Source organism: Sphaeramia orbicularis, chromosome 24 (assembly GCF_902148855.1).
Source record: "Sphaeramia orbicularis chromosome 24, fSphaOr1.1, whole genome shotgun sequence".
NCBI classification, from domain to species: domain Eukaryota; kingdom Metazoa; phylum Chordata; class Actinopteri; order Kurtiformes; family Apogonidae; genus Sphaeramia; species Sphaeramia orbicularis.
In genome coordinates, this window is record NC_043979.1 from 23,651,796 (window position 1) to 23,672,751 (window position 20,956).

At 35.7% G+C, this 20,956-nt stretch overlaps 2 protein-coding genes and 1 long non-coding RNA gene across 4 annotated transcripts; 1 reads left to right on the forward strand and 2 right to left on the reverse strand.

The window, feature by feature from the left end:
• Positions 1-5: 5 nt before the first annotated feature.
• On the reverse strand, positions 6-3,667 carry armc1l (armadillo repeat containing 1, like). Of its 2 annotated transcripts, none has more exons than XM_030128436.1 (7): positions 3,628-3,667; positions 2,787-2,964; positions 1,753-1,844; positions 1,121-1,304; positions 895-1,011; positions 690-764; positions 6-589 (listed from the first exon to the last, which is right to left on the reverse strand). In XM_030128436.1, exons 2-7 carry the CDS (start codon positions 2,937-2,939, stop codon positions 395-397), a joined length of 816 nt encoding a protein of 271 aa, XP_029984296.1. In that variant the 5' UTR covers positions 2,940-2,964; positions 3,628-3,667; the 3' UTR covers positions 6-394. The 2 variants fall into 2 exon arrangements, with proteins under 2 accessions (XP_029984296.1, XP_029984297.1); XM_030128437.1 differs by having other exon boundaries at positions 2,787-2,954; positions 3,628-3,651.
• Positions 3,282-12,808, forward strand: mtfr2 (mitochondrial fission regulator 2). The gene is made up of 8 exons (XM_030128434.1): positions 3,282-3,960; positions 6,744-6,926; positions 7,094-7,198; positions 7,294-7,418; positions 8,065-8,273; positions 9,024-9,336; positions 10,136-10,322; positions 12,317-12,808. Exons 2-8 carry the CDS (start codon positions 6,855-6,857, stop codon positions 12,359-12,361), a joined length of 1,056 nt encoding a protein of 351 aa, XP_029984294.1. The 5' UTR covers positions 3,282-3,960; positions 6,744-6,854; the 3' UTR covers positions 12,362-12,808.
• A 2,555-nt stretch (positions 12,809-15,363) lies between these two features.
• LOC115415028 (uncharacterized) lies at positions 15,364-19,359 on the reverse strand. The gene is made up of 5 exons (XR_003934754.1): positions 19,198-19,359; positions 18,300-18,386; positions 18,153-18,178; positions 17,932-18,024; positions 15,364-15,797 (listed from the first exon to the last, which is right to left on the reverse strand). It is a non-coding gene; the product is annotated as an uncharacterized LOC115415028 (long non-coding RNA).
• Between the last annotated feature and the right edge of the window lie 1,597 nt (positions 19,360-20,956).

A 20,956-nucleotide genomic window follows, 5' to 3' on the forward strand; every position in this document is an offset into this window, starting at 1 on the left:
GAGGGTAATATTTTCTGGGTTTATGCTGTAATAAAAACACACCTCAGACAAGACAGAAAATTCTCTTCCAGCTGCATAAAAATGTAACATTTAAAAAGTAAAATTAAAATGGACAGATCAGAAGTGTTGAAAGAAAAGAGATTCAAGAAAATATTTACATCTAACAAGAAAAGTTAGTTGGAAGAAAAAGATGCAGATGTGTGATCGTGTGTAACCCAGAATGGAAGACCAGATCTAGATGATAAATCTGAAGTGTTCTAGAGGACACTGGTAGTTCTGACCAGGCACACACAGTCCACGTATAATCCAGTGGTATTCTCATAGCCAGTAATGTCCATTTTAATTATATACACAACACTTTTGAAGAGGCTGTTGGCACATCTGTCACAGGGTTTCACCAGTAGAAGGATCTGGTGAGGAAACTGGCGGCAGAACTGAGCCAGCTTCCACTGGCGTCGTCTTTAGCTGTGGTGCGGGAAATTGCGCGATCAACCTCTTTCTCTGGGCTGTCCTCCTCCTCTGGGAGGTAGTCTGGTAGAGCTGAGTTTTGTGGCACTTCCACCCCAGCTGCTTTCAGAGGGATAAAAACCTGACAAAATAAACACAGATGAAGGATTAAAACAGAATCTCAATTCTCCAGTTACTTCACAGTGAGTGTTCAGGGGTTCAGCTGCATGTCCACTACTTACCTCGTCTCCTGACTCATTCTTCACCACCTGCTGGGCCGACAACACTTTAGTAGCAGCAATTGCTGATGCAAGACTCTGCAAAAAAAACAAAAAACATAGGGAGGTAGAGTCCGGTGTTGAGTATTAATGAACAACCAGACAGAAAGAACTGTTCTTATTCCCACGATTTATTTGTCAATTTCATATAGATGAACCTGTGTGTTACCTCAGTGGGCAGATCTGAGCGAATGCGAACAGTGCATCTCTTAGAGGCCATCTGGAAGGTGAAGCTGATCACTCCCTTGACCTTCAGAAGAGCCTCCTCACACATGCTTCGCTGTTCCTTGAAAATAAATTCAATGATCATTAGATACCTCTCTGGAAATTGGAACAAAAGAGTCCTACAGTGCTGTACAATTGCATTGTGTATAAATGTGTGTCAGTCCACTTACAGTGCTGTCCAGCCCCTGGATGTGTAGAGTCACAGACTTGGCTTTCTTGTTAGTGGAGTTAAGAAAGAACTGGGGTTTCTTCCTCCTCTCCCTCTCAGGTGTGCGTGGCACGGGATTAATGGGTGCACGAAGAATATCATAAACCTCCTGAGCCAAGGATGTGATGTCAACAGACAAACCATCCCTGTACAGAGAAATATTAAATTGAACTTCACCTTGTTTTTAATCCAGAACATCACTAACACAAACATGGATAAACTACTGATTCATCTACATCTGGACATGAAATATTAAATGCATGATATACAGATACTGCTGCAATTATAGATTACTTTCATTATTGATTATTTTCGTGTTTCCAAAGCTCAGGATGTTGTCTATGAATTAAAAATTACTCAAACCAATAATCAATGCTTAAATTTGCTGATTAATTTCATAGTCAATTCATCATTTCGCCTCTACATATCACAAACACACACATTTATGTAGTGAATAATGTTAAGTACCAATGTAATTTTAATTTGGAATCAGATTATAAAGGCATGACACAAAATATCACACCTACATTAACAATGTGGGAATAATTAAAATGTTGTGAGAAGACACCCAACCCAAAACAAAAAATCCCTCACCTTGCCATTAGATTCTCCAGGCTTACCATCATACCCAGTTCATTTTTCATTGTGGGGATGTTGGGGGACAGTTCTGCCAGGTAACGCAAGGTCTTGAGAAAAAGAAGAGGGGTCCATTGAAAATAAACATACATCCACCATCAAAACTTGTCCTTCTTTATTACAGAACCAATACTGGCCTACATCAGTCAGAGAACCACAGACACTTATAATCTTCGTTCTCAGGATCTTTTCTTTTTGTCTGTTCCTAAAGTTAGAACTGAACAGGGAAAAAAGGCCTTCAGGTATGCGGCCCCATTCACCTGGAATGAACTACAAAAACACCTGAAACTTAAGGATCTGGTTTCATTGGACACTTTTAAGAGGATGTTGTACGATTTAGAGAGAGACATCTGTCTGCAGATGTTTTGCCTGACGCCCTTTGTCTTCATCTCATGGGCACTTGTTGCAAATTGACTTTGGAAGGTTTGACATGACTGTGTTTTTATGTGTTGAAAATTTGTTTTTGTTTTATGTATTAAAGTTTGTGTCTGCAACTATTTAATGTACTGCTGCCCGTCTTGGCCAGGACATTCTTGGAAAAGAGATTTTTAATCTCACTGAGGTTTTCCTGGTTAAATAAAGGTTAAATAAATAAAATTAAATATTAAAATAGGGATTAACAAGTGTGGCATGTGGGATCATTATGGCACATTTGTAGTGTGTTGGAGAAATCAAGACATACAGTAAAAGACAGACGTAGGGGAACCACTGTTGTGCTACTTCAAAATATACCCATTAATGGTAAACACAAACAGAAAACAAAACAGTAAAAACGACAAAACTTTAGAGTACAAATTGACACACATGGCTACAAACAAACTGCATTCATTGTTATAGTCATTGTTTACTAGAAATTGATCCATTACGTAACTTTCATGAATCAGCACCATGTGTTTCATGTTTCAGTTCAATGTTCCCCTGTGTTATTCTTACTTTATCAGTGTAAAATTGTTGCCACCCCTAATGTAATTAATGTCATGTCGTTTACTCACCTGCAGAGTTGCCAACAGCACCTCTGGGCTCTGGTGGTCCAGAAAGAGAACCAGTCCAGGTAGACAGCCCTGGTCCTGGACAATTACTTCTCGGTTCTGTGGTTCAGAGGCCAAGTCACGGAGCTGGCTGACCACAGACAGCGCATCCATCATCTTTGTTGTGTTAATCTAAACAGACCTTCAAGGCAAGGCAGGTTTATTTATATAGCACATTTCATGTACAAGACAATTCAAAGTGCTTTACATAAAACATTAAAAGCATTACAGCATGGAAGCAATAAAAAGTATAGGCATGAGAAAAACAAACAAACAAACAACAAAACAAACAAACAAATCAAAGCAAAATTAAGTAAATAGATAAAACAGTAAGGTAGCATTAAGGTTCTGAGGCAGCTTTCTGCGTTGGACTAATAGGACAACATGTTAGGAATTACTCTCAAGAAGGATATATGCAAATTACTGATCAAAATATGTTGTGACAAAGTTAGACAATTTGAATCCCGAGAACGTAGCAGGTTTAAGTACGTGGGTAATTCCTACTATGGTTATAGATTTTAGCATGTTTGAGCTATCCGTGTGTGACTATGAAAGTAGCTCTGCATTTAAAACGCCTGTCGACCTACAGCGTTATCGATAGCTAACGTTGTCGCTAGCTAAGTAAGCTAACTGGTTAGCGCTAGCCACCTTTTAAAAGTAAAATATGAAAGCCCACGTAGCAAACAACAATGTTCTCTTTCCTTCGTTGCCTCTTTGGGAAATGAATTAAATCGTCACTGTGAATATCCAATATATAAACGGCCCCAAAAGTACATTAAACATAAGTACGGCAAAATTATCTCACCCAGAACAGGAACAAGCTCGTGCACAAAAATACAAATTTGGTGCTCAGTTTTCCTGACACGTAATTGGTGGAGCAGCCTTTGCTGACACTCCAATATGGAGCCCTCCTATTGGCTGGTTTTACTACTTCTCTATTCCAGCCAATCAGAGGAGGGTTTACCGGTGCAGCTTTATTTGACTTCACAGACTGGGTTCCTTGAACGCGTGAGGAAAGAGGGAAGCTTTGAGTCCACAGTGTTTATCTCGAGTTAAACTTTATACTTGTGCTTATTATGATGAACATGGATACATTTAGCCGCTACCTGATGTTTTAGAGGGAAAAAAAGAGTCAAGGGTAAGTACGCCTATGTTTACTCGTATCCCGCATGTACCCAGTGGGGGGGGGGATGTATCTACTTTTGATGAGCCATGCAGCTTTTCACACTGCGGTGCCTTTACGGACTGAGGTACCTGCACAGCCCCGACAAAAACAGCACTGCTAAGACACGACCAGTACCAGAAACTCAGGATAAAAGACGACGTTTGGTCCTGATTGTGTTTTTAATTAGATTTTGCACCCTGAAATATGTAAATAAGGTATAGGAGACAAGTATCACGTTAAGGTCAAACAGAGCATCATTGAGGGTGTCAGTCTGTGATGCCTTCAGGTGACACTTTAACACTCGGTCCATTGTCTGATTTAGCAGTATTGGAGAATTTTGAAGATTTACACCAAAAAAAAAAAAAAAAGTATTTTTTTTAATTCACTGCTTTCAGCTTTGGGAATTTACATTAACCCATAAAGACCCAGTGTTACTTTTGTGGCACTTCCAAAATATTTTTTTCTCTATATTTAACCTTTCTTAAGTGATTTATCACCATTTATCTTCTGTATTTTGCATTTACAGGGTGGGGAAGCAAAATTTACAATATTTTGAGGCAGGGATTGAAAGACAGTGTATGACCAATTAGTTTATTGAAAGTCATGAGAATTTATTTGCCACAAGAAAATTGACATAATAGAAAATGTTCTTATTCTATGTGTCCTCCTTCTTTCTCAATAACTGCCTTCACACACTTCCTGAAACTTGCGCAAGTGTTCCTCAAATATTTGGGTGACAGCTTCTCCCATTCTTCTTTAATAGTATCTTCCAGACTTTCTCGTAATAGTTTTGCTCATAGTCATTCTCTTCTTTCCATTATAAACAGTCTTTATGGACACTCCAACTATTTTGAAATCTCCTTTGGTGTGACGAGTGCATTCAGCAAATCACACACTTTTTGACGTTTGCTTTCCTGATTACTCATATGGGCAAAAGTTTCTGAAAAGGTATGGATAATAGTGTTAGGTATGATTATGACATCAATATATGTTTGGTTTCAAAACAATTGACGTAGTGCCTGCTGAGAAAAAACAACTAAATGTTCAGTGTAAATTTTGCTTCCCCACCCTGTATTTCCGTGAAAATAATGTATTTTCCTATGTTTAATTCACTAACCGTGTAGATGTTCCTGAAAGCTCACAGTAAAGTTGAGGGTTATAAGATCAAAAACTGAAAACTGAAGAAAAAAGGTACTTTTTCAGTACAATATATCATTAAATTCATGGAAAAGAATTCTTCTCAGACCAAAATAAGAGTTTGTTCGAGGTGCTTTTTGGAAACAGCGATTCAAAAAGTAGATATAAACTGGAAGAAAAATCCAAGGCACTCTCTTTAAACATTAAAATGCGTTTATTGACATGCCATGGTCTTATCTAGACCCATATCTAGATATGACCGTGCCATGTCAATAAAGGTATTTTAATGTTTAAAGAGAGTGCCTTGGATGTTTCTTTCAGTTTATATCTACAATATATAATTAACTAAATATAACGAGTGTCCATCCACTGTTATTGATCAACCTCCATGGGTTTTACTGGTGAATCAATGTTGTAGACAATGACAGTGTTTCCACGTTCATTACAGAGCCTCTGAACATCCAAATGGGTTGTATCTGATGATCATGAAAAGATGACAAACTGCATTTTACACCAATTGTTTACATGTATTAATAGATTTAGTGGTCCAGAAGTTACTAAACATTTTAGATCAGTAGATGGTTTTGGTCGCCAGTGGCTGTTTGGGTCTTTCTGAGTTAAACTATAAATGAACCCTTTCAGTGTTTACAACTGTTTGTATTAAGAGTCTTGGAGCAGATTACCATAGAAATTCATCCAAAACTTACACAATTATTGTTAAGATTGAATTAAATTCCTGTTTATCCTTTTTATTTATTAAATATTTAATCAGAAATATAATTAAAGGTCTTCATAATGGCATTTTCAATGATTGTCAATTTCAATATTCAATAATCTCCATGTCAGTGAAGTTTCATTTGTAAGTGCAGCAGATCTAAAAACATCTTAACATTGTTTTAAGTATGGGTCAAATTCACAAACCTCTGTTTTACAATTTCTATACTAACACAATCAATAAATTTGTTACATCTTCCCTGCTGTTAAGTAACTACATAGAATTTATTTATAGACTACATTTAAACACAGCATAAGATAAGCGAATTGCTACACAGATTAAAACACAAAATAAATACAACACAAATAAACCGAAACCAAAAAATCAATAAAATGTTCAAAGTGAGTAAAACATGTTAAGCAGCAATATTCAAAGTCGAAATCGTACACGTAACAGACCAAATGATGAAAGGTTAGAGTGTCAGAGAGGTCAATAGGTAAAAAGCATTTTGACATATTAAAAATAGATGGAAGGTGTGCATCAGATTTACACCCACAGAGCTGCAACTCCAAATGTGAACATTTAAGAGAGCTTTTTAATCCAGTCTAAGGAGCCAAAAGGCTGAATGTAGATAAATAAAATCAGAAATCTAAACTGGCGCCAGACCATTAAGGTAAATAAGATTGATTTGAGTCCTGAAAAATATTTGAAGCCAATGAAGACAGATTAGTTTGGGAGTAACACAGTTAAACCTTTGTGTACCTGTTCTCAACCTTGAACCAGCATTCTGCTCTATTTGTATGTGATTTTAAAGAGATCTAAATAAAGTCAATTACAACAGATATTGAAAATAATTGCCTATTTTAGTGTACCTAATTTTATGGCCTGTGTTTTGTTGTTTCAGGTGTAGAGTATGTGACTTGGTGACATCATTTCTGTGTTGGCTTGTCACCAAGTTTGTCAGCAGAAAGAGGAGCTTTGCATTTGTCAGCTGGTCCCTGAAAAAGCCCTTCCAATGTCTTTATTAGAGGATGTTGTGGACGTGCTGCGGATGGTCTTGGAGTATTTTGGAGTTCCTCCAGAAATGGTAAGTCTTCAAATCTCTGGCTGTTTCCAAAAGTGGCAAAAAATGATCTAAGTTTGACTGTATTTCACTTTTTTTTTTTTTTTTTTTGATTGGGTATCTTTAGAGACTACTCGTCTGTGATATTATTGGTCTTTGTGTGAAATTAAAGTTGTGTTTTCTATGTGTAGTTGGTTCCAGTCTGGGACAGTCAGCTGTGTGGTCAGTATCGTAGTATTGTACGGATGATCGGTACCAACCTTCCACTGACCCCACCCCCACGCGTCCACTTTCAGGTACTTTATAGCTTGTGTTTATAATTTAAAGTGATGACTTGAAATGACACCTGCGTTATAAACATTCACATCTATGTTTTCCATTTTGTCCACAGATCCCACTCGTCACTTACAGGCCCCACGGTTATATCGATGTCACTGTGGATACACCTGCTGTTCCCTCATTTGCTGATGTGATGTGGGTGTTTGAGGATGAGGGGGACAGTTCTGCAAAGACAAGGTAAGAAAACCAACAGACACAAGACTTAACATTCATTTGTTTGCTTGCAATTTTACAGTAAAAAAACAAAAATCTGCCACACCATGTTGGCTGTATTACAACTTAATGTCAGAAATGGGGCATGGGATGTATTTTGCATCTTCATCTATTTGGAAAATTTTCAGGATTAAATCACCAGTTCCAAAAGCTTAGTACAGGGTTTTTGTTGGCTCCTAATGTCTTGAGGATGATTTTAACAGGAGTTAAAATGTACTGGATTTTGAAATTTATATTTCTTTTGTAAACTTGCATTAACTTCTTCAATAGCCTGATTAGAACACACCAGAACAGTCACTCAGTGTGGTAGTTTTGGCCTAATGTGACATCTCCTCTCATTAAAAAAATAGCTACTTCTAGAGGTAAAAAGTTATTTTTGTTTCTATCATTACTTTTCATCCATATGGATGAGGGCAAGTTTAGGAGCATTGTTATTAAAGACATCAGATATGGATCAGAAGTCAGAAAACATAACGATGCCATTGTCCTGTATACTCAGTCTTAAATTCAGCTTATCTTGATGTGCAGAAACCCTGTATTAGTTATTTTAGCAGGAAGTGTAAGATAAAAAGACCACTCATTTTATTGTATTTTATTTAATTTTTCATAGGAACTATTTGCCTCCAACTAAGCAAACTAATGTACATCGGGATATGGTGAGATACCCAGGACTGTCACTAAATAAAGCCCAAAAACGAGTCCGATCTGTCAGAAAGACCCCTGATCCAGAGGCCTTGAAGAAAATCACAGCGCTGGAGAGCGAGCTGCTAAAACTACAAGCTCAGATTGCCATGATTGTGACTGCTGCTCCCACTTCAGGTACACAGTACATGTACCTAGGACTGTCTGGACTGTAAAATATCAGCTGGCGATTAGATATATTTTATGTCACTACCACTATATTAGCTTAACCCATAAAGACCCAGTACTACTATTATAGGACTTCCAATATTTTTTTTTCTCTATAGTTAACTTTTCTTAAGTGAATTATCTCCATTTATTACAATATTATCCTCTGTATTTTGCATTTTTTCAGTGAAAATCTGCTATTTTCTTATATTTAATTCACTGATCATGTAGATATTTAGAAAAGCTCAGATTAAAGTAGAGGGTTAATATATCAGAAACAGAGAAAACTGAAGAAAAAGTGACTTTTTCAGTGAAGATTTCAACAACTGAGCATAAACCAAGTGTGTCCATCCACTGTTATTGATCCAACTCCATGGGATTTACTGGTGAATCCATGCCGTAGAAGATGACAGTGTTTCCACATTCACTACTGAGTCTCTGAACGTCCAAATGGGTCATATGTGATGACCATGAAAAGATGAAAAACCGTATTTTACCTCAATTATTACATGTATTGACAGGTTTAGTGGTTCAGAAGTTATTAAACATTTTAGGTCAGTAGATGCTTTTGGTCAGAGTTGGATGTTTGTGTCTTTATGGGTTAACAGTAGATTATTTATACACATACAAGAAGAAGAAAAGCCATTTGTTGTGACAGGCCTTTTGCTCTTTGTCTTATTTTGTCACAAAGCTGAAACAAATATGTTTTTACACTCGTAGGTCTGACCCAGTGTCCACCTCTGATGTCTCCTCCACCACCACCAGCTCTCACTTCCACCCCACGCCGTCCTACTGCTGCTCTGCCACCACCACCACCTCCTCCTCCTCCTCCACCACCATCAACACCTCCCTGCCCCAGCTCCTCCTCTAACACTGCGATACAACTGATCCAAAAGCGCAAGAATAACCCTGACAAGGATCATCTTAAGCCTCAGGACTCAGGCCCTCACAGGGGCTCAGAGGTTAAAGGCATTCCCTCCATGCTGGACGTTCTTAAGGACCTCAATCAAGTCAAATTGCGTTCAGTGAAAAGGTAGGCTGCAGGATCAGTGTGTTACTGAGGTGTTCTGTTCGTTCATCCAGATGTTAGTGTGATTCAGTTATGTTTTGGTCAAAATAGCTGCACAATGGTTCACTTCATCAGGGTTTCTGCGGGTCATTAAAAAGCATTAAAAGTCATTAAATAGATTTTGTGAAAATTAAGGCCTTAAATGGCATTAAAAAGCATTAAATTCAATGTCTAGAGGCATTAAAAAAATAAATGCACTTGATGGGGAAAAAAAGCATTGTTATTCAGGATTTATTTTGATTATATAAACATTTAATAATTTTGATCGGAAGTATAGTGTGATGATTAACAGGCAGAATCCCTTAATTGACTATTGTTTATGGCCAATACACAAAGTTACAACACCGGATGCTTGGAATGCAACATGCTGTGAGCGTGCTCATGCCGTGGCGAAAGAGTGGAGGGAATATTAGCAAATGTCGGAAAAATGGGAAAATGGAAGTTTCAGCAGAAGTGACTGGAGGAGGAACTATTCAGAACCTGGTTAAAGCCTGCCGAAACACACAACTATATATAAAACTGTATCCGCAATTGGACATGGGCATTAAATTAGTTTAAAGTGGCATTAAAAAGCATTAAATTAGATTTGCTGATCCCTGCAGAAACTCTGGCTAGTGACACAGAGCTGTAAGAGTAAGTGAAGAAGAAACTAATCATATAGCAGTGGTGCTCGACAGTACATGAACCAGTAACTGATCATTTGCTACCGCTGGAGTTAATTTTTATAGGTACAAAAACATCCTCACTTCATTCCTGTTTTCAGATCACCAGGTGGTACACCAGTCCGGAGGCGACGCAGTAAAGGAGGTTCAGCACTGCTCAGCGACCCGGCCGCTCTGATCGCTGAAGCACTGAAGAGAAAGTTTGCTCAGCATCACCACAATAATTCGTCCGACAAAGAAAATTCGCTCGACCCCTCACCGTTTGGCAGTCCAGAAATAACATCTAAGGTTTGTTTCCTCCAGACACACACACACCATACTCATTTGTATTTGGTGAAGGATTTTCATTAATTACTTGTTGTTAGGGGTGTGTATTGGCAAGAATCTGGTGATACAATTCAAATCACAATGCTAGGATCATGATACGATATTTCACGATATATCATGATATTGTTAAAAAGGCATTTTTTTGTTTGTTTTTTTTTTAAAGATTATTTCCTAGAAGAATTAAATTATACCTGATATTAGCCCAAATACTAAACACATTTTTATTTGATCAGAACAGGATCTAATGCTATATCACCAAACTTTCCTTTGTAAAAACTTAAATTATGTTTTACAGACATTACAGTTTAAGATCCTGCTCAAATGTTCATATTCTATTAGTTCATAACTAACATTATAACATTATTTTTGTGCAATCTCAACAAAGGAACAAACATCTGCCTCTTTCGGACAGTAAAAAATGTTTTTAGGATGCTTCAAAATAACCATTTAATAAAACTGTGTTGAATAATAAATAAAATATAAACCAAAAAGGAAACTCCACAATATTTGCATTTGAATAAATACCTAAAAATATCAATACAGCGGAAGTGGTAATCACTCTCATATTTCCTGGATAAGTACAAAATTGAAGACTTTCTGGGAAAAGGTTTTTGAAATAACTGAGGGCATTATGACTTTCACAGTTCCTAAGGACCCCAAGTTTTTTTTTTTTTTGCTGGGACTGCAGCCTGGAGATGTTTTAGAGAAAGAAGACAAATACCTCTTTAAAATTCTTATAATTGCTTCCAAAAAGGCCATTACAAGGAACTGGTTCAAAACTCTTTCCCCCCTTGAGGATCAGTGGCTATAATAGAGGAAATCTACTCTAGGAAGAGATTGACTTATTACCTACAGCTCAAGGAACATATCTTCATAAATAAAATGGCAGGACTATAAACAAAACTATGCATAATTACTACTGTCTGTTATTTAAATATTTTGTGTTCAACCAGTGACCCCTAGTTTCTGTGTTGTATTGTCTGTTGATAAAACAAATAAAAGTAAAGTATAAAAAAAATTGAATGAAATAAAAAAATATCGATACAGTACTTTTTAATATCAATACAGTATCGTGAAATGAAATATCACAATATATTACAGAACCGATATTTTCTTACACCCCTACTTGTAATCTGAAAATGTAACAGACTAAAACTTGGACTGCTTGTTTTTATTTGCATAATTTTAGAGTTTATACATAGCATTCTGTAGTAACTCATCAGATAAACCTAATTAAAGTAGTTTTCCAGGTAACATGGGACAGTAGTTGCTTTTCCATTGACCCTCAAATTGTGCAAATATAACTTGCGCATAAAAAATTACCTAATGGAAAAACGACAATTTTGTCAAAAGTCTAATTTTTCAATTAAAAGTTTTTGCGCTGGCAACAGGTGGTTTTTCAGGCGTAGCACAAATGGTATATCATGCAAAACTGCAATGGAAAGACCTTTTCCCGTAACTAGAGTCAGATGAATTAAAAAACCGGATGTTGATGTATGTTACAACAACCGAAGAAGAAGAAGAAATATGTTGCAATATGTGTGGACACACCAGGAAACCCAATCATTTTTTAATTTAGTACAAGATAGAGGGGTAGTATATAATAATAATAATGAATATATCTGTAAATCAACACCACATTTACGTTCATCGCCATGCTTATGGAATGACTGCTCGTGTCATCTCGCGATAATAAATAAACAAATCATCGCATTTGTGATTTAATGGAAAAACCGACATTACACACTTCTGTTTTTTTTGACATTTGGTAAATATAAAGTTTTGCACAGATGTCCAATGGAAAAGCAACTAATGAAAAGATTTATAACAGGGCCTGATAGTGCATTTGCAGTTTTGTTTTTGTTTTGGTCTGTTTGTCCATAATTGTATCCTGTTACAAAAACTGAGGCTGCACCAACTTTTCTGCTGTTTCTAACCTGACACTTGGTCTCCAGGCTCCCCACCACGTCAGACGTAGCCAGGGTCGCCTGCACATGTGATCATGTCGCCTCCGACGGTCCAAAACCAGACAACACCGCTCCGACGGATGTGCCTCACAATTGGATTTCTTCTGCAGCTACTGACTCTTTTTCATTGTTTTTCTGCTTTCTGTGCACGTTTATGTCCGGCAGTGAACACAGCATTTCTTATTTTTTGGTTGAATGTCTCTTTGTTGGAAGATGTGAATGTATATATTTGTTTTTATTCTTATGAACAGTCATGTGTTTCTACTAATGATGATGATATGTTTGTGGACAGAGTTTAAGGAAATGATAGTTGGATAGATAATGTATTTACATGGGAATGCAGCTTGGTACGTAACATTTCTAATATGTCTGATCACTTTATGAGGCATTTGTTTCCTCATCCAAGTTCTAAATAACAGAGAATTATGGCTCTATTCTATGCAATTGTTTTTTCAGGTTTTATTTTATTAAACTGTTCAAGTGCACAGGTCAGGCTTTGTCATTTTTATATTTCCTCACACTTCACTTGTTTTGTTTGTGAAATAATACAACACATAACACCTGAATGCATCCAAGTCATTGTATGTTGTTACTTTATGTACCATGCTGTTTAGTATTTTCATATTTAATGTTGAAATACTTATTTTTTTTAGACCTAAAGCTCATATTATGAACTCTAAATTAGGGGTGTCAAACTCATTTTAGTTCAGGGGCCACATTCAGTTCAATATGATCTCAAGTGGGCCGGACCAGTAAAATAATAACAGTGAAACAACTAAAATTAAATTATGATGATGTTTACATCTACAAAAATCTGAATAACATGAACAACTGGAAACATCTTGAGAAAAGCAAGTGCAATTTTAACAATATTATGCCTCAGATTATTAGTTTATCCTTTACACATGTGCATTACAACTTACATTACAATTACAAATACACAAAACATTTAATAACTGGCAGAATATTGGTAAAATTGCATTTACTTATCTCAAGACATTTCGGGTTATTCACATTTTTTGTCAAAGAATAGTTTGTCAATATAAACGTTTTCTTGTAATTTGACTTTTTTACATGAAAACAAAGAGAAAATTTGCTGTTTTCATTATTTATAGGTTTAATATGGTAATTTACTGGTCTGACCCACTTGAGATCTAATTGGTCTGTATGTGGAATCTGAATTAAACTCACTTTGACATCCTTGATTGTTAATATCTTCAGTGTAATTTTTGCATTTCACAAATTCATCCTACGGGCCAGATTGGACCCTTTGGCGAGCCGGATTTGGTCCCCGGGCCGTATGTTTGACACCTATGCTCTAAATCATATTGGCAGATATTGTGTTATTATGTTCAAATGTGTAAAGAAATAATTCATAAACAAATGTCTTTTAATGATGCTAAGGAAAAAAACATTCCCAGACTGGACTGAAATAGTCCAAAAATGGATCGTTTATTACTTATAATCCAAATAATAATCCAAACACAGTCAAACAACATGTATGTTAGCTTTGAGTAATCTTTAACAGAAATTTTCTTTAAGTAGAAGTTTGAATATTATGAGCCTGCAACAGCACCATCTAAAAAAAACAGATTTTCTAGATCATGTTGCTCATTAAGTTGGAATACATATAAATACTATCGATAATAATAGTGTAACTGGGAAGGTAATGAATGCATCTTGTGAAGGGGCATTACTGATGTGTATAAATTAAAAGATACTGTAACATTTAGTGATATATTACAGTTTTTCCCCATTGCTAAAACACAAAAGCCAATGGGTTCTATGCACAATTCCACTACTTCCTGATCTTCAGGTGGGTCCTTTATTTCCTGTCTTTCATTGTTGGACAGACTGATTAATCCAGGTGTGCCTAATCAATCAGTAGTCCCAACAAGTAGCAGACACACCTGGATTGATCAGTGTGTCCAATAATGAAATACAGGAAATAAAGGACCCACCTGAATTTCAGGAAGTAGTGGGGTTGTGCATAGAGCCCATTCTCTAAACCAAATGACCAGTCCTCTGAATACATTTAATAAAAGTAGCCCCCATTTGCCAAAACCATAAACACATTTCACATGAAGATACAATTCACAAAAACAATCCTCCTTTTTTCATAAATCTAAACACATTTTGTCTTGCTAAAAGACAAGTTGCAAAAAACTGCTCAAATTCTCAAATTAAAGCTCATGTGATGCAAAATACTTGCCACAGTCAGCAAAATTTGAACACAATGAACACACCTGGCTTCATTCATTAAACACAACAACTCAAAATTGAAGACACTTGTTGCAAATGATGTGATTCCACCTGTAAAAGCCAGTTCAGAGTGCACAGTTTGCTGAAGGTTCAAACAAACACAATGCTCAGAGGCAGAGGAAGAGGAGTGCAATGACGTGATGCCGCGTAATATATGTGTGTGTGGGATAAATACTGTAAATAAACAAGAAAAGCACTCGGAGAGCGCAGACCTCCACCAAGGCTGATCAGTGGGGCCCCCCTGTGGACCCCCCCACCCCCGATCACCACCAAAATTTAATCATTTCTTCTTTGTGCCAGTATCAACATTTCCTGAAAATTTCATGAAAATTCGTCCATAACTTTTTGAGTTATCTTGCTAACAAACAAACAAACACACACGCACACAAAGCAAAGTGATCACAATTTTTACCTCCACCAGGAGGTAAAAATATCACATCCTGAACATTGTTTTCAATGAGTATTGTTGTGTGTACTGGATCCTCTGTGGTGTTTGCGTAGAGTTGTGATACAGTACAGTAGTGTACATACTGTATTTTCTGTAGATTTCCATACTGTTCATATGAAACACACATCTATGAAGGCCCAGTACTTTACAGTGATATATTCTGAGAACAGATGCTGTAAGGTTTCTAAAAATATGCTTTGGCAGTTGTGGAAAAAAAGAACATTCTCACACACTGCACATTGTGTTTTCAGTTGTTTTTTTGTAATGTGTGATGATGTGTATAGTGTTTAAATTTTTGCAGGCTTTGAGCAGCTGTTTTGGAGTGAAAGTTTGAATTTTGAAGAGAGAAGGTGTAGTTTTGTTTAGGTAGCTTTAGAAAAGTGTGCTGTGTTTAGAGTTTTGGAAAAATGGAGGAAAATTTTGTGAAATGTGTTTTAGCAGTTGAGAAAAACTGTAGTATAGTATTACAGTGCAATACATTTTTAGTGTTAACATCATGATTAACTTAACCAATTAATGAAAGCTAAACAGAATTATTCAAAGCTAAGAAACTGATTCTGTGTTTGACTCCTGGTCGGAGCAGGGCCTTCCTGTTTCTATAATGCAGTTTATTGTTCTGGTGCCCTTGATCAGGTTATTGGCTTGTATCTGGTGTTGGTCCTACAGTGGGCTGCCTAACATCTCGGCCACTGAGTGACTGCCCACTGCGTCTAGGGTCCCGCCTCACTCTCCCGCTCTTGCTTTCAGACTTCTTTGTGACTAGAAAATGAAAGAAAAATGATTAATTTACTTACAAATTTTCAGTGATGAAAAAAATGCACATAGCAGAGACTAAATATTCTTGACATACATACATAATAATTTCATTTCATTTTATTTATTCATTCCAATCTAAATGATTATAAAGGAGCAGGGTGAAGAAAACTTATACCTGCCCCTTTCTTCAAACATCTGCTTACATCAGATACTGTACGTTGCCATTACAGCTATTACAGTAAACAGTCAACATGATAGTCAATGCAAATAAAACAAATCCAAAATCCATAAGTACAATTATTTCATTTCATGCTTTTATAAAGCTTCTCTATTCTTTCCTTATACAACCTCTTAAACTGCAAAATATTTGTACAGCTCTTCTCTTCCATTGCCAAAGAATTACACATTCTGACACCCACAACAGAAATACACATTTGCTTCACATTAGACCTTAACCCTTTGCTGTTTAAAATTAAACCTCCTTCTATGTTCTTCATCCTGTGATACTAAAACAAATAATCTCTGCAAATTTGCCGGCAAAAGTCTGTTTCTCGCTCTAAACATAATCAACAATGTCCTTAATTCAGGTAACTCTCTAAACTTAAACAATCCTGATTTAATAAACAACTCATTTGTATGTTCCCTGAAATTAACCTTGTACCTGATTCTTAATAGTAATAACATTAAACATAAAATGACTTTTCCACATTATATCCGTATATATATCAGGACTTCCTCCCTCACCTGTCTGGATGGACCTCCTCACCCTCACCTGTCTCATCTGACTAGATGGACCCCCTCATGTGCCCCCACCCTACTGCATCTTTACAGACTGGAACTACATCTGCAGATGGACGTCCATCAGTCCTGGTGCATCTACAGTCTGTCTGTCTATGGGAGTGGATCTGACCTTCACTGTGGTTTTCCCAGAGGTTTCTCTTTTCCCACTGGGTTTTTTGGAGTTTTTTCTTTCCAAGAAGGAGGGTTTAAGGATGGGGGATGCCCTGGACATAATCCATTCCCTTCTTCTACTGTTTATTTGACTGTTGTTTGTTTTCATATCCAACTAATTCTGTAAAGCCCTGTGTGTCTTTTTTTTAATGTTATGTACCTGTTGGGAAGGACATTGAGTCTGCCTTGTGCATAAAATGTGCTCTATAAATAAAGTTGAATTGAATATTTATTTTATTCATTTATTTAACCTTTATTTACCCAGGTAAGTTAGTTGAGATCTGATTCTCATTTACGGTAACAACCTAGCCATATACAGTTGTGGAAAAATTATTAAACCACCCTTATTTTCTTCAATTTCTTGTTCATTTTAGTGCCTCATACAACTACTTGCACTGTTATGCACTGCTGTCACTTAAAGGAAACCACAGTTTTCAGCACATATGGTAGTGTATATATGTATATAATACCTTTTTTCTCTTTTTCACTTCTTAAGGCAAACACTTCTGTTTTTCTATATTCTTCTTATTATGTTTTTATTTTTGATATCTGCTTCTTTTAACTGTTTGCATCAACAGAACCAAGACAAATTCCTTGTAATGTAAAAACTACTTGGCAATAAATCTGATTCTGAACTAAAGGTACATTTGTTTGGACAAATATAATGATAACAAAAACAGCTCATAAAACTTTAATTTCAGAGCTGATATCTAGCCATTTTCCATGTTTTCTTGATAATAACCAAAATCATTTCAGTTCTTACATCAATAGCTATGGCATTGTACTGACAAAAACAGTGTTTTTAGGCATTCCATGTTTTCTTTTCTGTCTGTTTTAGTCACATGATACAGACAGGAGTTAGTACTTGATTGCATAACCATTGTCTCGGATGACTTTTGATGGTCTAATAATTTTTTCCACGACTGTACATACATAATGATAGTAATAACATTAAGTATACAATGACTTTTCCACATTATGTCTATATATTTATTTGATTTATTTATGTAACCAGGTAAGTTAGTTGAGAACTGATTTTCATTTACAATAATGATCTGGCCACATATGTATTTTGTCTTAGAAGTTGTCATTTACTTAAAATGCATTACAACTATTCTTCTGTAATCCTTACTTGAATTTACTTAGTGCAGCTCTCAAAAAGGAGAGAAAAGATTTTTTATTTAACCTGGTCTGTGAGTCACCGTCAGTCTCCAGAGAACCTTCATCCACGGCAGTGTCTTCATTTTCATAACGGGGGAACTGGAAAGGTCTCACAGAACTACAGTACAATGCAATGAGACAAGATGAGATGGTAGTAATAACACAAACTATTACGGAATAATACACATAACACCTCACTCGTCCTTTACAAAGTATAGATATATGTAAAAACATGGTAATGTTAACCTGTGAAGGCCTTGTCCAGCTCCAGCCTGCCAGAGAAAAGACATAAAACATCACAGATACATCAGTTTTTGCGCAAGATTATTAATTTAATATATTTACATTTATTTAGTGTTACATTAAATGTTATCCAAATGGGATAAACCTCACTTGTTGAGAAGGAAGTGGATACATTTCGTTCTCGTAAACAATAACACCAGGAACCCCAACGGCATCGTCTACACATTCAATGGAAGTCTGAAAAAACATCGAGTTCATTAAAGATCCGACAACTGCATGAATAACACCCATAAATCAGTACCACGATGATCTCCTCTAAAAAGAGTGTGCTTAAATTAAGTTCGCATTCTTTAGCATGCTAACAAAAACAATGCTAACAATGACTAAACAAAAATAATCGACTTCGACACTGTGATTTCACCCATTAAGTGCATATTAACGTAACGCTGCAGTCTTTTTGCTCTAAATACTCTAATATTAAATCCTATACCAGCACCTTTACGTATATGTAATAATATTAATATATGTGCATTTCAAGTCAAACTTACATGTGTTGCTTTCGCTGCCATTTTGTTTGTCCACCATCACAAGCATACGTCACTGTTTCATCAAACCACGTGTGACGGATGACTATAACTATTGGTTTATATAATAACTAACAACTGGTGATACAATAAATGATTTGAAACCCTCTGTTAATAGTTATTTATGGCAAACATGGTTATTTTTTCGAGAAGAAAGAATTTTTTTACTATATTGTGCTACAAAAAACAAACAATTCAAAGAAATATCCATAATGATTAGTCTATTCTAATATAATGGTTAATTATATATAAAGACTTATGTCCTATATAATAAGTCCTCACTTCATATTAAAAATTGTATCAGGTAGCTTTAAAGCATGTTTCCAGTAACACACTCCGTATATGCCGATGACACCAATGTGTTCCATTTATAAAGTACGACTTAAATTGTTCTTCATTTCCCCTAAATTCTTTTAAAAAAATTTTTTTTGAGATGCCTATATATGAAGTGAAAATAACTTTACCGCTTTTCAAGTCAGCTCCCATGATTCAGCTTCTTAGATGAAATTCTTGGTAGATGAATTAAGAGAAGTCTAGGTTCTGAAATCCATCAGATAAGTTGATTTTATAGCTATAGAAAAGTGACTCGGTGCTAATGGCTGGGAACAAGAGTGAAACGTAACTGATGTATTCCCCGGTTTGGTTGCTTAAATGTGCAAAAAACAATGTGGTTCAGATCAGCTGAGGGAAATGAGACTGCAGTAAACCACAGTATGTCAGTATCGAATGAACTGCATCTATAGAAACCATCCCACATAACAGTTGCAGAGAAAAACTATGTGTCAGTTCTCATGTCTGTAGGCCTTTCAAGATATAATGACCTTTTCTGTCATTTTACCAGTGAGGACCAAGCTACATTAACCTGATGATGAGAAAAACTATCAAAAATGATCAAATCAAGTCTAAATGAAATTTATTTGGAACATGTGAATAAAAGAAAAGGGAAAGAAAAGTCTCACAAACAAGTGAAAATACAAGAGAAAATAAACTGTCACACATCACATGATGCCTTCATTTAGGAGAGGAAGGAAGTATAAATGTATTCCTACCCCTTCTTTATAAGGTAATCATTCATGTATCCATTTCCTTATTGATTTAGAGCTTTATTATAATTAATTTCATTTACTGTCTTTCAATATAATATCAATTTTTAATTCTTACAGTTCAAATAATATAAATTACTCCTATTAATTTTCAATTGAATATATAATTATGTACATATTGCTATCTACTATATATGCTATATATAATATTACATACATATAGAAACCCCACATACATACATATTTTATATCCACCTTATACAAATTTACACAATATTTAATAAACCAAAAAAAAGTAACCCTAGTAAACACCTGTAATGTCAAACTACCACCTCATCCCTGTAACTTGTGAAACTCACATTCACAAAAATCACAAAACATTTTTTGATTTGTTTGGAATTCCACAATGTCTGTAAATTTCTAATAATATTGACAGTAAGAGTAATGAATTAGTGTGATCCAAATATCCATCTTTATGAATAATATGTGTCTTTTTTTCCTCAATTGTTAGTGAATACACTTTTGTATTTGTTCCTTCATACTTCTGCTCAATAACATAAATATAGCAAAACTAACAAACTGTGAAGAATGTGGAATGATTTCTCAACAAAAGTTAAACTGAACTGCACAAAATCACCTCCCTCCCAAAAAATCCCCAAAAAACCCCCATTCAAATATATCATTACATAGCTTACTAAAACACATAAAAAATGCATGTACTAAGGTTAACTCCAAAAATATCAACATCAGAGAGTTTTCTTTGGGAAAATCACCCTTTACTACTTAGGCCATTAAAACATATTGAGGAAATCTTCTGAATGGGTAGATGTACTAGACCATAACAAACATCCTCATATTTCATATTAAAATGTCCTGATCATATATTGAATTTCAGCCTTAAGTATCTGCAGACATATTGAAAGCTCACTATTGCATTTTAGCAGAACAGGATGTACGTGCATGTAAACCAATATGAACTAAATAGATGAGCATATTTGCCAGCCACATCCTGCAGTCACATCTGTCACACCTATCCGTCAAACTTAACACAACACACAAATATGACTAAATATATTGAACTAGAACTCCATGTAATATGTAATAAAGGACCTGTGTATTCAATGAAATGATCCACAACTCTAAATATACAACATAACTGCAATCCATACATAGAAATGTC

What these genes read in the sequence shown, in the direction of transcription:
- armc1l (XM_030128436.1), bottom strand. Translation starts at nt 2,939, where the DNA reads ATGATGGATGCGCTGTCTGTGGTCAGCCAGCTCCGTGACTTGGCCTCT. An exon ending in GCTCAGATCTGCCCACTGAG is followed by an intron (nt 765 to 894) that starts GTAACACACAGG and finishes TTTTTTTTGCAG; the next exon opens with AGTCTTGCATCAGCAATTGC. An exon ending in AGAATGAGTCAGGAGACGAG is followed by an intron (nt 590 to 689) that starts GTAAGTAGTGGA and finishes TTATTTTGTCAG; the next exon opens with GTTTTTATCCCTCTGAAAGC.
- mtfr2 (XM_030128434.1), top strand. Translation starts at nt 6,855, where the DNA reads ATGTCTTTATTAGAGGATGTTGTGGACGTGCTGCGGATGGTCTTGGAG. An exon ending in TTGGAGTTCCTCCAGAAATG is followed by an intron (nt 6,927 to 7,093) that starts GTAAGTCTTCAA and finishes TTCTATGTGTAG; the next exon opens with TTGGTTCCAGTCTGGGACAG. An exon ending in GACTGCTGCTCCCACTTCAG is followed by an intron (nt 8,274 to 9,023) that starts GTACACAGTACA and finishes TTACACTCGTAG; the next exon opens with GTCTGACCCAGTGTCCACCT.